At 49.7% G+C, this 13,475-nt stretch overlaps 1 protein-coding gene across 1 annotated transcript in view; it reads left to right on the top strand.

The window, feature by feature from the left end:
* Positions 1–13,475, top strand: part of ATP2C2 (ATPase secretory pathway Ca2+ transporting 2) — a 62,335-nt gene that overhangs the window by 31,251 nt on the left and 17,609 nt on the right. Inside the window, exons 8-11 of the mRNA XM_037040279.1 lie at positions 4,102–4,251; positions 4,339–4,407; positions 4,752–4,827; positions 6,154–6,220. Of these exons, the coding sequence (XP_036896174.1) occupies positions 4,102–4,251; positions 4,339–4,407; positions 4,752–4,827; positions 6,154–6,220 (362 nt within the window). The remainder of the gene's footprint in view (positions 1–4,101; positions 4,252–4,338; positions 4,408–4,751; positions 4,828–6,153; positions 6,221–13,475) is intronic.

Genomic DNA, 13,475 nt, shown 5'->3' with positions numbered 1-13,475 from the left:
CGCCATCCCTTCAGCACAGCCCTCCCAGGGGCCTCTACTAGGGCTCTGTGTTCACTGGGCCTCCCACTGCCCTGGAGCCTGCAGTGGCTCCCTGCCCCACATGTATTGAGACCAAACTCTGCCAATGACCACTCATGACCTGGCTTGGACCGTATCCCCATCCCAGACTGTGCTTAAGAGAATGGAGAAGGCACCAGGATCCATCTTTGACACATCCTAGTCTTTGGGCCATGGAGCTTCTTAAGTTCTCTGAACCTCAGTGTTCTCATCTGTAAAGTGGGAATCAGAGCAGTCTTTTCCATGGGATAATTGTGAGTGTTTCGTGAGAGAATGCAAACACTGAGCGAATGTTAACTATTGTAGGTCATCAACTGTGTTATTTCTTCTCTGAATTTCTATTGTGCTCTAATTCAGCACCATCCTATTTAGCACTGAATCACCCTCCATTTGCTTTACCTGCAAGGGTCTTTTTCTCCAAAGTTCTTGGAGCAGAGTCTGACTTAAAAGTCTTTGAACATGGAACAGGCATCCACTGACATCTTACTGAACTGACCAGTTAAGACACTGGGCAAGCCAGTCATATTTTAATTAGTCTTTCTTTAATAGCAAAAATCAAAATTAAACCAAGTTTTTTTTTCGTGGGGTTCTTAGCATGCATGGAGGGGTCAGTGCTGGAACGAGAATAGACTTGGAGACCTTGCAGCCCTGTGACTCCCAACTTTTGCTCCAGAAGATATTTCAGGAACTGCAGCCCCGACTTGGGTAGTCAGGACACTTGTGTACATACTGCGGGCTCTGAGAATCTGAGAAGGCCTGTGGTCGAGAAAACCAGCTCACTAAATTTAACCCCACTTTTCCCAAACTTTTTCACCATGGAACCCTTTCTCTATAGGGCACCAATTAACTTTTTGCAAATGAGGGTCCCACAAAATGCAATTGGAAAATGATTATAACTCCCCACCTGTCCATCTTTTAAACAGAAAAATTAAAATTTTCCAAATCATTGTCACAAGGGAAAATATGATTTTTTTAAAAGAAAAAAACTCTTCAGAAGTCTGTAACCCTCCTGGGTCCACTGGGAAACCAGAACGGAGGTGTCAGAGGTTCTCAGGTGCAGTTAGAGGGTTCAGAGAGTCTTGTCCAAGTGTGAAGACTGGAATTAAAAAAACAGAGCAAATAACTCTGAGGCAGAGCTAAGGCTCCCGATGTGCCTCAGAGGGTTGAGGTGTCTACCCAGCTTCGACCTGTTAGACATTTGCCATCCTAAGTAGGCTTTAATGAACTATAATCGAAGTCGCATATGCATATTTTTAAAATGTTCTGTACAATACATTCAGCTAAAACCTTAGTGACCTCTGCCTTCTTCCATGTGTCTCCTTCCGGTTGCTGCCAGTTCTCATCTTGTTCTCTCCGGCTGGCTCTTCCCTCCGTGAGACCTTCCTCTGCCTCACCAGGGACAAATTCCTTTGACTGCAGGCTTTCTCTCCCAGTGCAGCCGGCCTACCTTTTCCATGGCCGACATCATTTCATATACCTCACCCACATCCCTTCCTTCCCTGCTCAAGACTCTTCATGGCTCCTCGTTACTTAGAAAGCAATATCCAAATTTCGTAATCAACGCCAAATGCAGTTGGGTTCCAACCTCACCTGTCACAAGAGCTCTGCTCCAGTCAGGCTGGTCCCCACACGTGTCTCCAGGTGGACCAAACTTCTGCCTTGATCGAGTCCTATTTTCTATTTGGTGCCCCCCGAGGGCAGGGGCAGCTCCGTCCCGCAGTGGCTTCAGCACCCGGGACAGCGCCCGAGTCTGCCCTCCTCCAAGAGCGTGTACCCCAAAGAGGGCAAACTGGTCCCAGTGCTCAGCACTCCTAGCTTCTGTCCTTTCATTGTGGGTGGGGTGCTGGGAGAAGTCTTTTCTTCATCTCCCCTATCTCTCAGTTGCTTTGATCAAGCGTGTTATTACTATGGTCTCCCACCATCCGTTGCCCCAAAATTATCTTCGTTTCCCTCCCTAGAGGGCCCGCCTGATTCACTCACAAACACCAGCTCATTCTTCAAGGCCTGTTTCAAGTCCCAGATCCTCCCAGACGTGCTCCTTCTCTTCCAGCTCATCCTCCCAGCATCAGCCACCCCGCCCTCCCGTTCCCCACTCCCAAACCTTCTGCTGCAGATTAGATCCATTAGAACTGTTCTAACTGCAGTTCTCACACTCAGTCCAGGGAGGGAATAGTGTCAACTTATTTTTATTACAGTCACTTCAATGTAAACGAGCATAAAGTTAGATACAAATCCCGTGTACTTCACTCTTATGTACAACTGTAAGCCTAGCCAAATTTTCAAGTCAGGTAAAACTTCTTTGAGTTATTGTCACTTCCCATTAGACAGTATTTTTTGAAAATGAGATCTCTGCTTGCCATCAGGACATGGTGCCGGTTTCACTGCCCAGGGTCTCCGGGTCCGCAGCTGGTGGTGCTGGTGCCCCAGTTCTCCTGTTTTCTCTTTCATCGTGGGTTAGGAGCTGCCCCATGAAGTCACATGACTTTCCCTTCATATTCTGGGGATTCAAACTGTAGATCGGCCTGTACTGGTGTTTGATTGGTAATAGGTTAAATTAAGCATGTATATTGGCTTCAACTGGCAGGGGATTGAGTCTTCTCTCACACAGTGAGAGTCTGGAGGTAGTGTGTCCGGGGCCCACGTGGTGGCTTTGCTGTGCAATGAAGGACCTGGGCTTCTCCCAGCCCCCACTCTGCCTTCCCTGGGTGTGGTCATCCCCTTAATGCAGGTAAGATGGCTTCTGGAACTCCAGCCACAATGATGACGGCTGGACAGGGTGAACAAAGCTCAGCCTCCTTCAAAGATCTCCCCCAGGACTAAGGCGACTTCTCCTTATGTCTTGCTGTCTCATTGTAGCAAGTCTGTGAGCTGCGAGGGAGGCTGGGAAACAGGATTGTGTGGTGGGGCCATCATGACTCCCAATGCCATGGGGGTTGTGTTAGGGAGGAATGGGGAGATGGGCATGACACAGGCAATGGGTGGCCCCTGTCCTCTTGGGGACCGGGATCCCAGGGCAGTGAGCATATTTTTTAAAGATGGTTATTGAGTTTTTTAAATTGGGGTCATAGGTAACTCCCAGGCTCCTAACTGAGACGTGCTGATCTAACGGTTCTCACAAGTTCCCAGGCTGATCTTGTGAGGGTGCAGGGAGATGGCTTGTCTCTCTAGGTTGGTCTTACATGCTCAGGTAACAGGGTCCTGAGGGCTCGGGCCCACCGAGAACTCTATGTCCTCCACAGTATCTGGTACAGTTCTGGGCCCAGGACACTCAGCTCTGCAGTGATACCCACTGGCCTGTGGTCAGCTTGGAAGATGGTTCAGAGTGTAGCTTTTGGAACCAGAACTTCAGTTCAGTCTCCGTCCTGCCACTAAGTAGCTATATAACCTTGAGCAAGTTACTCACTGTGCCTCAGTTTCCCCAGGTGTAGAATGGAGAAAACAATAGCATCTTTCATGGTGGGGGTGAGGATTTAGAGATGAGATTTGTGACATGCTCCACACAGGGCTTGGCACATAGTAGGGATTATAGAAACATTAGCACCTTCCTCCCCTTCTGAAGAGTATGTGTGTGTGTGTGTGTATCTATGTCCATGTTTCTGGTGCTCGTATAACCTTAGGCTGTCACTCAGTAACCTGACTCAGCAATGTTCAAACCCCAAAGATCACAGGGGCACCCTCCAAGGTGGGCGGCCCGTGGGATGTTAGGTGAAAGGCACAGGTGCGTTGAAAGATACATTCTAAATTACCCATTGCCTAATTAGTTTAAAAATGTTATATTAAGGTTTAAAATAATGTAAAAGAAGGTCCAAGACTTTCATAGTTTTTGAGAGGGGCCACACAGTCAGAGCTTTTTCTATTCTTTTCTGATTCTTGAAGCACCTGGTCATGTTCTGACGTTGGCCTCCTCATTTCGGGGTGTTCCTTGTCTGTTGTCTGTTGGTAACTGACATTAAGGTGTTGGATTCTGTTCTGTGCTTTTAAAACCAGTTCACAGGGTGTGGCGAGGGCAGAATCCACTGTCAAATTTTCCCTTTGCCGCCCTAGGTCGCAGACCTCCTGGTAGACGAGTCCAGTTTGACGGGAGAGGCTGAGCCATGCAGTAAGACAGACACCCCATTGACTGGCGAGGGGGACCTCACCACCCTGAGAAACATCGTCTTCATGGGGACCCTGGTGCAGTACGGGAAGGGCCAGGTGAGCCCTGGGGTGCACTGGGGGCTTTGGCTTCCCTCACCAGTGGGCTTCTGTCCTCAGATCTCACACTTCCTCTCCTGAACGCAGGGGGTCGTGATCGGAACCGGGGAGAGGTCTCAGTTTGGAGAAGTGTTTAAGATGATGCGGGCCGAAGAGGTAAGGGCGACTGGGGGCCCTGGTTTTCTTGTAAGCTGGGTGGGAGATTATTCTTGGCTAGTGAGTGATACGCACTCTGCCCACCCCTTAGGAATGAGTATACTTTGAGAAATGTGAGTATACTTCTTAAAAGTTCATTTTTACTTTAAGACATTCACTGGGATTTTTGTCAAGACATACCTTACAGGCAATAAGGTACACAGATATGAAGTGTAGAGGTCAATGAATTTTTATGTAAGTGTACCCTGTGTAATGGTCACTCAGATCAGGGCACACACGATCCAGGCAGAAGCTGAGGGATGCTGACATGTCACCTGACAAAGCCCTTGTCCCCATCCTTTCAGACACCCAAAACTCCGCTGCAAAAAGACATGGACAGTCTGGGGAAACAACTGACCCTCTTCTCATTCTGCATAATCGGTGAGTGAAGCAGTGTCTACCCTTGGTCCTGGGGACCTAGGGCAGCGGTCCCAAATGGCTACCGCTGCTTCTCACACATCTTGCCACTCACCTGAGTGAAGATGGGGGTTTGGGACCAGGGACTCTCTGACAGTGACAAAAGTCACTGTATTAGACCAGGCTAGCTGCTGCAACAAGCAGCCCCTGCAGTGCAGTGACAGCGTGGTCAAAGCTTACTTCCTGTTCATATCCTAGTCCATGGTCGTGTCCTTGGTCCAGAGGCTTTCCTGGATAGCTCAACTCCAAACGCCCACTCGGGGGCCCAGACCCCTACTGCACTCTCGCTCTCCCTTCCTCTGGGTCCTTGGAGGCTGGTCATCCTTCTGTTTAGCCAGTAGCTGGGGAAAGAGAACACAGAAGCTTGTGTGGGAAATTATTAAGCCAGGGGCCAGGAAATAGAGTCCTCGCTTTTGTCCATTTTCAGTTGGTGGGAATGGAGTCACACAGCCTGCCTATCTGCAAGGGAGACTGGGAAATGTAGTTTAGTGGTGTGCCCAGCCATATTTCTATGCCGCTAAGTAGGCAGTGCTTGGGTTTATGCCTCACGGCCTTCGGCAGCACACCAAGGTCAGTGTAAACATGGCGCCGCAGACCTGAATGCAGGCCTCACGCCTGATCTTCCTGGTGGAGCTGCCCTGGTCGCCTCACCTGCCCTTCCTGCCGTCTCAGCTCTGGCTTTGAGTCTGTGCCCTTTGCTCCCAGCCTGGAGGACCAACCAGTGCCTTGCCCATAGTAGGTCCTCAGTAAACATTTATTGAGTTAATGGCTTAATAAAGAACAAACTAAAACCAGGGCCTGATACTTAGGAAGCATTGGGTAAATGATTGATGAGGGAGAAAATGGAAAAGGGGATGTATATAATCATGAACATGGCAAGATAAAACAATTTAGGAAATAGGGGCCCATCTGCCCATCATGGAGGCAGCACTGTCTGCCCATCAGACAGCTCTGGGGGGTAGGGGTGTCCCGTCCTGAGTGCACATGGCTCAGGGGAACTTCTGGAATAATCTGTGGATGTGTACTACAGCCCCAAACAAGCTGCTTGTTTCTTTTTTACTGGAACTGGCTTGATCCTTTCCTGAAAAAGTAAAACCATTCTGTTTTGTAGGTGCAAAGGTATCTTCCTTAAAAAGGGAAAAGTAGTTAAAGTCCTTGAGGCTATTCATCATTGCCCCGGGCAGGCTATTCATATACTGCTGTGAACTCTCTAAGGAAATGATGTTGAAATCGTCCTGCCTTGAGATGTTGGATACTGTGTGTGTACATACATTTTTTGTCTCTTCCCAGGCATAATCATACTCACGGGGTGGCTGCAAGGGAAGCACCTTCTTAGCATGTTCACGATCGGGGTCAGGTAAGGGCTCCCTCCCTTGCCAGTGCAGCAAGACAAGGTGGGGAGGCTGGGGAGCAGGAGCAGTGTGGGGAAGACACACCCCCTCACCCAAAGCCATGGTCCCCCAGCAGCACACTGTCTGACAGGCTGGGGAGCCCAGGGGAAGCTCACAGAACAAGTGGAAGCATATGATTTGGAGTTGTCGTTCCTGTCACTTTTTGTTAATGGGGTTGGGTCTTTCTGGCTAGTAATGTGAACTCCAGAGCCAGCCTGCCTAGGGTTCAATCCCGACCTTACCCCCTGCTAGCTATGCGATCTTAGGCAAACCTCTGTACTTTCTGCACCTCAGTCTTCCCCTCTGTAAAATGGGAGGGGTGAGACAGTCCCTGCTGGGGTCATGGCGAGGATGACATGAGAGCAGGTGCAGGTCCCTGCAACCATCCAGGGTGCACAGTGTGTTTGCTCCGGTTATTCCTTTGAAGCGTGGTCTAGGTCCTTCTTTTATAGAGGAATCTATAGGAGAGGGTAAGGGACATGCCACTGAGGCCACACAGCTGAAGGCAGGGCTGGGACTCAGGGCCCTTGACTTTAAGCCCAAGGAACCTGCCTTTCCTCCACATGGTGACTCTAACAAGCGACAGTCACACCCCCAGGTCCCAGTGGACGATGCAGAGGGGGGCAGGGAGCAGGCTCCGTGCCGTGGCTAAAGTTGCCCCAGCTTTTCCACAGCTGCTCACGAAGACAAGGGAGGCAGAATGCCAGGGATGGCCACTAACTGGCTATGTCCCCGCAGAAGGGCGGCCGGTGACCCTTCTGGGACACAGAAAAGCCAACACATTTCCAGGCTCATGTTAAGCCCTGTGGTTTCCATATGGTGACCCCCCCCATTACTGGTGTCGGCAAGATGGTTCAGGTGATATGTGGAAAATTACTTTAATGTCTGTGAGCAAAAATATAGAGAGGGCACATAAAACCCGCGATGCAAACAAGCTTAGAGGCTCATCAAGCAATGAATGGATGAAAACATGCGGTGGAATGTGATTCAGCCTTGACACCTGCTACAACGCAGATGGCCCTAGAAAACATGATGTTAAGTGAAGGAAACCAGACACAAATGGCCACATATTGTGTAACTTCATTTATAGGAAATGTCCAAAATAGGCAAATCCATGGACAGAACTTAGATTCGTGGTTTCCAGGGACCGGGGGGCAGGGAATGGGGCGTGACTGCTAAGTTACAGGGGCTCCTTCAGAGGTGATGAAAATGCTCTAGAATAGATTTTGGTGATGGTCGCACAACTCTGAGTATACTANAGAGGCTCATCAAGCAATGAATGGATGAAAAAATGCGGTGGAATGTGATTCAGCCTCGACACCTGCTACAACACAGATGGCCCTAGAAAACATGATGTTAAGTGAAGGAAACCAGACACAAATGGCCACATATTGTGTAACTTCATTTATAGGAAATGTCCAAAATAGGCAAATCCATGGACAGAACTTAGATTCGTGGTTTCCAGGGACCGGGGGGCAGGGAATGGGGCGTGACTGCTAAGTTACAGGGGCTCCTTCAGAGGTGATGAAAATGCTCTAGAATAGATTTTGGTGATGGTCGCACAACTCTGAGTATACTAGAAACCACTGAGTTACACACTCACTTTAAAAGGGGAATTTATGGTATGGGAGTTATATCCCGAAAGAAAGCAAAGACAACCAAAGAAAGCACCGAAGGTTGTTATTACAAGGACCTCTGGGGCCGCTCTGTTTATATATAAACGTCAGCTGTTGGCAATCTTCCGTGCGGTAACTGTCACTACAGTGCATCACAGCGATGCACCTCCCAGGGGCCTGGGCCCCCCAGTCTGTGCTGGGACCTGGAGGCTGCAGGGTGCCGCCTCCCCAGTACTGGCCAGTGTGGGCAGCAGAACCTCGCTTTAAGGCTTCAACGTACATGTCTCTGGTACCTGGTCAAGCTTGTCCGTGTGGAATGAAGGGACGCCCCTTACCCGCCCGTTAGCAATGGAGCGGGTTCAAACACAGGTCTTTGGAACAGCCTTGGTTTTCGGTCACGCTGCACCGTGTGCATTGATGGAGGGTCAGGCCAGCAAAATCAGCACATGGGAAGGTGTGTGTCCTCTCTCGAGACTGTTCTATAACTGTTTTTCGAATGAATGGAAATCGGAAAAGTCTTTGATTTTAGACACTTTGCCATTTCTTTAACAAACTAAATCTCATTAGGACTAAATCCTGGGGGTGTGAAATTGTTTTAAAAACCTTAAGATAAAAAAGAAGAGTTGGTTTAAAGAATGCTATGTACTCAGAATACAGAAGGCAGGCAGGTGCGACAACAACCGTAAAAGCCAAGTACAGATGACAGACATTTGAAATTCCCCGTCTGAAACTGATTCCAAGCTGAAAAATAAAGTCCACCTTTTCCATTAGGAAACACATCCAAACCAGATCCGAATGTCTGAAAAAGATAGTCCTCGGTATACAAAGCTGCACTAACAGGTCATTGTCTTCAGGTTTTTGCTTTAAATGATCTGTAAATAAGTGGGTTGCCACCAGGGTTTGGGCTTTTGCTCCCAAACACCGTGGAACTGTGAAAAGCAGGCCGTTGTGCTGTCCAGACAGGCCTGCTGGATTTCGGGCCTTTTTTCCTGAAATGTGCCAGGCTCATCGTTGCATTTCTGCAACAGCCACAAGAAAGGGCTTGTGAGGCTGCCGGTGACGGGGCCCAGGGTGTTCTGAATGTGCCAGGCTGCGATCTCACGTCAGCTGCGGCTTCCCAGCTTTTTATCCTGCGCAGTTAGGTGTGGTGAAGGGTGTAAAAGAAAATAGAAACCATCTTCACGGAGCTTTTGATGGCCACTTACCCTTCTGTGTCAGTGTCTGCACTGACCACGTGACCTAACTGTATTGCTTTCACTAAATCCATCTCACACTCAGAGCACAATGTTGGAGAGCGAGGTGTTGGCAGGGTCTGGAGAGAATCTGTCCGTGCCCCTCTCCCAGCGTCTGGAGTTGCCTGCAGTCCTTGGCCTATGGCTGCGTCACTCCAGTCCCTGTCTCTGTCGTCACATGGCCTCTCCCTGTGTGTCCGTCTCTGTGTCTCTTCTCTTTTAAGGACCCCAGTCATACTGGACTAGGGTAGGCACCCTAACCACTTAGTCACTTCTTCAAAGACCCTATTTCCAAACAGGGTCACATCCACAGGTCCTGGGGGTTGGCACTTCAATGGTAGCTTTGTGAAGGGACACAGTTCACCCACAACACTAGGCAGAAGTTGCTGGGCAGAAACTCAACAGAGGAGCAAGTTCAAGGAAGTACAAGCTGGGTGGTGTGAAGGGCCATCGACACAGATGTTGAAATTGCCAAGAATATGATGCGAATGGAGAAAGCAGTGGGAAAGTCAATTCTGGACTCTTTGAGGGATTGAAGGGGGCGTAACCAGGGGTCTAGTGATGCTGTGACAAGGAGGCGGAGCGCAAGTGGAACACGTGACCTCAGTTCGTCATTGCAAAGCTCCACGGGCTCCATTTCACAGACTGGGAAACCGAGGTTAAGGGTAACACACTTAGTTATGGAATCGGGTTGTGGAAGAGACCAATTTCAAACCTGCTGCATTCTGAGCCAAAGCCAGGTTCTTGGCAGTGCCCCTTGCTGCCCACCCTGGCAGCCATCAGAGGTCGGCTGGTTTGCGTGCCCTACAGGTATTTATGAGACATCTGCTGACTATCCGTTTGCATCACCCAGTGCTGCTGGAGCTGGGTCATGGAGTTTGCAGGCTGACTGGGAAAGTAAATGCAAACCATTTAAGTGACTGTTAATAAATAATCACGACTTATAATCAGTGCTACAAAGGAAACAATTGCAGAGTCAGAGATTAAAAAAGAGACAGGAGGGGATGTGCCCTGAAAAGGTGGCTGGGGAAGATTTCTTCGAGGAGTTGAAGCTGGAGCAATGAGAAGGAGCCTGCTGAGGCGAGAGCAGGGAGGGCCTTCCCGCAGGGGGAAGGGCACGGTGTGGCTTGGAGGTGGGAAGGAGCAGGCATGTCTGGGGGACTCCAGGAGGAGACTGGGCTGGGCCTGGTGAGCAGAACGAGATGGTGGGGTCAGATAAGGCGCAGATCCTCGGGAGGATGGTGGGCTCCTTTCTCTCCCGATTCTCATTATTTCATCAGAGTCCTTCTCGGCCAGGCCATGCCATCACCACTGTTCTCTTGGAGCAGAGAGATGAAAACCATTGGCCACTCTTCACATGGAGACTGAAGGTGATGGGAGGCAGGAACCCGTCTTGTTTCAGAGGAGCAGGAGCAGGGGGCGGCGGTGGGCAGTGAGCGGCTGGCTGCACTGTGGAGAGGGGAGGTGGCAGCGGGAAGGACGGCCTGGACCAGCGGCTCACTGCAGAGTGGAGGTCTTGGACGTTAGCTTAAGAAACACAGGGTCCTGGGCGAGCCTGTGCAGCACCGGTTCCTGGACAGACTCGAGAGGTCTGGGTGGGGCCTGAAACGCTGCATTCCTAACAAGCTCCCAGTGGCCGCTGATGCTGCCGGCTTGGGAAGTGCACTCTGAGCAGTGAGGCAGGATGGGAAACTGTGCCAGTCAGGACCCAGCAAGAAGCAGAGCCAGGGAAGAAGGCTGAGCCCCTGAAAGAGTGCTCAGCCTACCGAGCCTTCTGAGGCAGGGGTGACGGTCGAGGGACGGAGCGGCCTAAGCACTCAGGTGCCATGATGCTCAAGAGCCTCCTCCCAAAAATGATGCGTCCCATTCCCACTTTTAAAAAGATTTTATTTATTTATTTTTAGAGAGAGGGGAAGGGAGGGAGAAAGAGAGAAGAGAGAGAAATCTCGATGTATGGTTGCCTCTCGCACACCCCCTACTGGGGACCTGGCCCGCAACCCAGGTGTGTGCCCCAACCTGGAATCAAACCAGCTACCCTTTGGTTTGCAGTCCTGGGCTCAATCCACTGAGCCACACCAGCCAGGGCCCACCCCCTTTTTAAAAAAATTTGTTTGTTTGTTTATTCATTTATTTACATTTTTTCCATCATTTATCCCCCTGTACATCTCTCCACGTCCACCCAGTTCCCGCCCCCGCAATCACCACCGTTGTCCGTGTCCATGAGTTCTCTCTCTCTTTTTTTTCTTTTTTGCCCAATCCCTCCACCCTCTCTGGCCCCCACCCACCATCTCAGAGCTATCAGCCTGCTCAATGTGAGTCTGTCTGTATTTTGCTTATTGGTTCCCTTTGTTCATTAGATTCCACATATGCATGAAATCGTGTGGAATTTGTCTTTCTCTGACTCGCTTATTTAGCAAAATGTTCTTCAGGCTCACCCATGCTGTTGGAAAGGTAAACTTTTCTTTTTTTGTGGCTGAGTAGTGTTCTGTTGTGTAAATGTCCCGTAGCTGTTTCATCCACTCATCTACTGACAGTCCATTGCCCACCTAATAACCACAGAAAGTTCCATGAGCCAAATGGCGATTCAGCCATTTGTTTCCAGGTAAACAACAAAAAAAGCCTTCCGTATCCATCCCTGCCCTCCCTCCCCAAGGTCACACCTGATTTCCAGCTTAATGCTCCCTTCGGTCTCATTCGTTCTCCTTGACCGCTGGGAAACTGGCCACTTAGAGAAAATTGACTGTTCGTTTCCCTTGTGACTTTGCAAGGAGGTTTTTAGCAGAATTCAAGTCCCTCGGAATGACCAAATCAGAATATAGGACCGGCAGGGCAGCCATTGAGGAAGAGGATCTCCAAAATAGACGAAATGAGAATTGTTCTCTTAAACACTTCATCCCCATCCCGCTGCCTGAGCAACACTCGGGGCGGCCTGCGGTGTGCGGCTTGTCCTGGTCCACCCTAGTCTTTATCAGTTTGTAGATTCGTTTTGTTTTTAATTATGAAAGCTTCCCGGGCCATTTGGGGAAAAGGCCCCCTTATAGCCCTTGAAAATGTTTGCTCAGTTAGCCTTGTCAGCCTGTACCATAACACCGAGGAAGCCTTTGCCGCCTTCTTGCCATCACCATAGAAACCAGCAGCCCCTGGGCCACATTCGGTCACCTTGGTTTGTGTAACTGAACGCTCCACTGTCTCCGGGTAAAAGGTCACCATCATGTACTGTATTTCTTTGATTCTAAGATGCACATCCATTTTCACGTTTTAACTTCTCTGAAGTCAGACTTCTTATAAGTGACATGATAAAGCCCCATGTTGCTGATTAATTGGCCGTGTCTTGCTCTTTCTTAGTGGTACACAAGATAGTGGTGTCCTTCATAAGCAGCATTGTCTTAAATTGGATGGAGTACATGTGTGTGACTTTGGTTGAATGAGCCTCCACAGCTGGGCTCTCTGATTATTAACCAGCGCATATAGAGTGCTCGCAATGTGTGAGGCCAGGGTGGGCCTGGACACCTGCCACATGTTCCCCGGTGTGTTCGTGCAATTAGCAGTTTACCGAAGGCCTGCAGGACTCTGATGCGGTTTCGAGTGCAGGGGCGAACCGTGCTGGGTGTGGCACAGTGACGCTCTCTGCACAGCTCTGCGCAAAAGCACCCTCGCCCTTGCTCACCTCCAGCCTCCCCCATCCGCCTGAGGTCAGCTGGCCCTTGACCAGCCCTCTGCCCTTGGCCGGCCCAGCGATGGGGAATTGGGGGGCAGTCAGCCCCAATTCTGGAGCCAAACTGAGGCAGAAAGAGCCCCTTCTTAGCAGCCTATCACATGCTGACACACTGCCCACAGGAGGGGGACCCATGTTCTCAATCCCAACTCAGATTCCAAAAAAAGAGTTTATTGGTTCAGCGCAGATCACACGTTCTCCTCTAATCCCATCAACCGTGGCTATGGGAGAGCGGGGTCACGTGCAGAGAAAGAGTTGGAGGGGTGATAAAGAAGAGAGCGGATACCCCAAAACAGATCTTCTGCAACAGGCAAAGGCATAGCTGTGTCACTTCGCCTCCCTTAATTTTAATGTCTTGTCTGGCTTCCTCACCAGAAGTGTCTAAACCATTAGATCAATGAAAAGTAAAATTTAAGGGAGGACCCTCTGAACCAAAAAATTCCACTTTCTACTTATTGCCTGATTCTGGAAATTCCTGTCCTAGGGCCCAGAGGCTTTTCTCTTTAATAAATGAGGGCAATTTAAATGCAAAAGCACTGAAAGAGGCAAAACAATTGGCAGACTAATTCATACTGAAGTGTATACATCTGGTAGATGAGGTCCCTTCCCAAAAGCAAGGGTCTGCAGGGATGGAGCTCAGAGCAATGGATGTTGAAGA

The sequence above is a fragment of the Sturnira hondurensis genome, unplaced genomic scaffold (assembly GCF_014824575.4).
Source record: "Sturnira hondurensis isolate 20B ecotype Veracruz unplaced genomic scaffold, ASM1482457v3 Scaffold0002597, whole genome shotgun sequence".
Taxonomy (NCBI): Eukaryota; Metazoa; Chordata; class Mammalia; order Chiroptera; family Phyllostomidae; genus Sturnira; species Sturnira hondurensis.
This window is presented reverse-complemented; position numbering and strand designations above follow the sequence as displayed.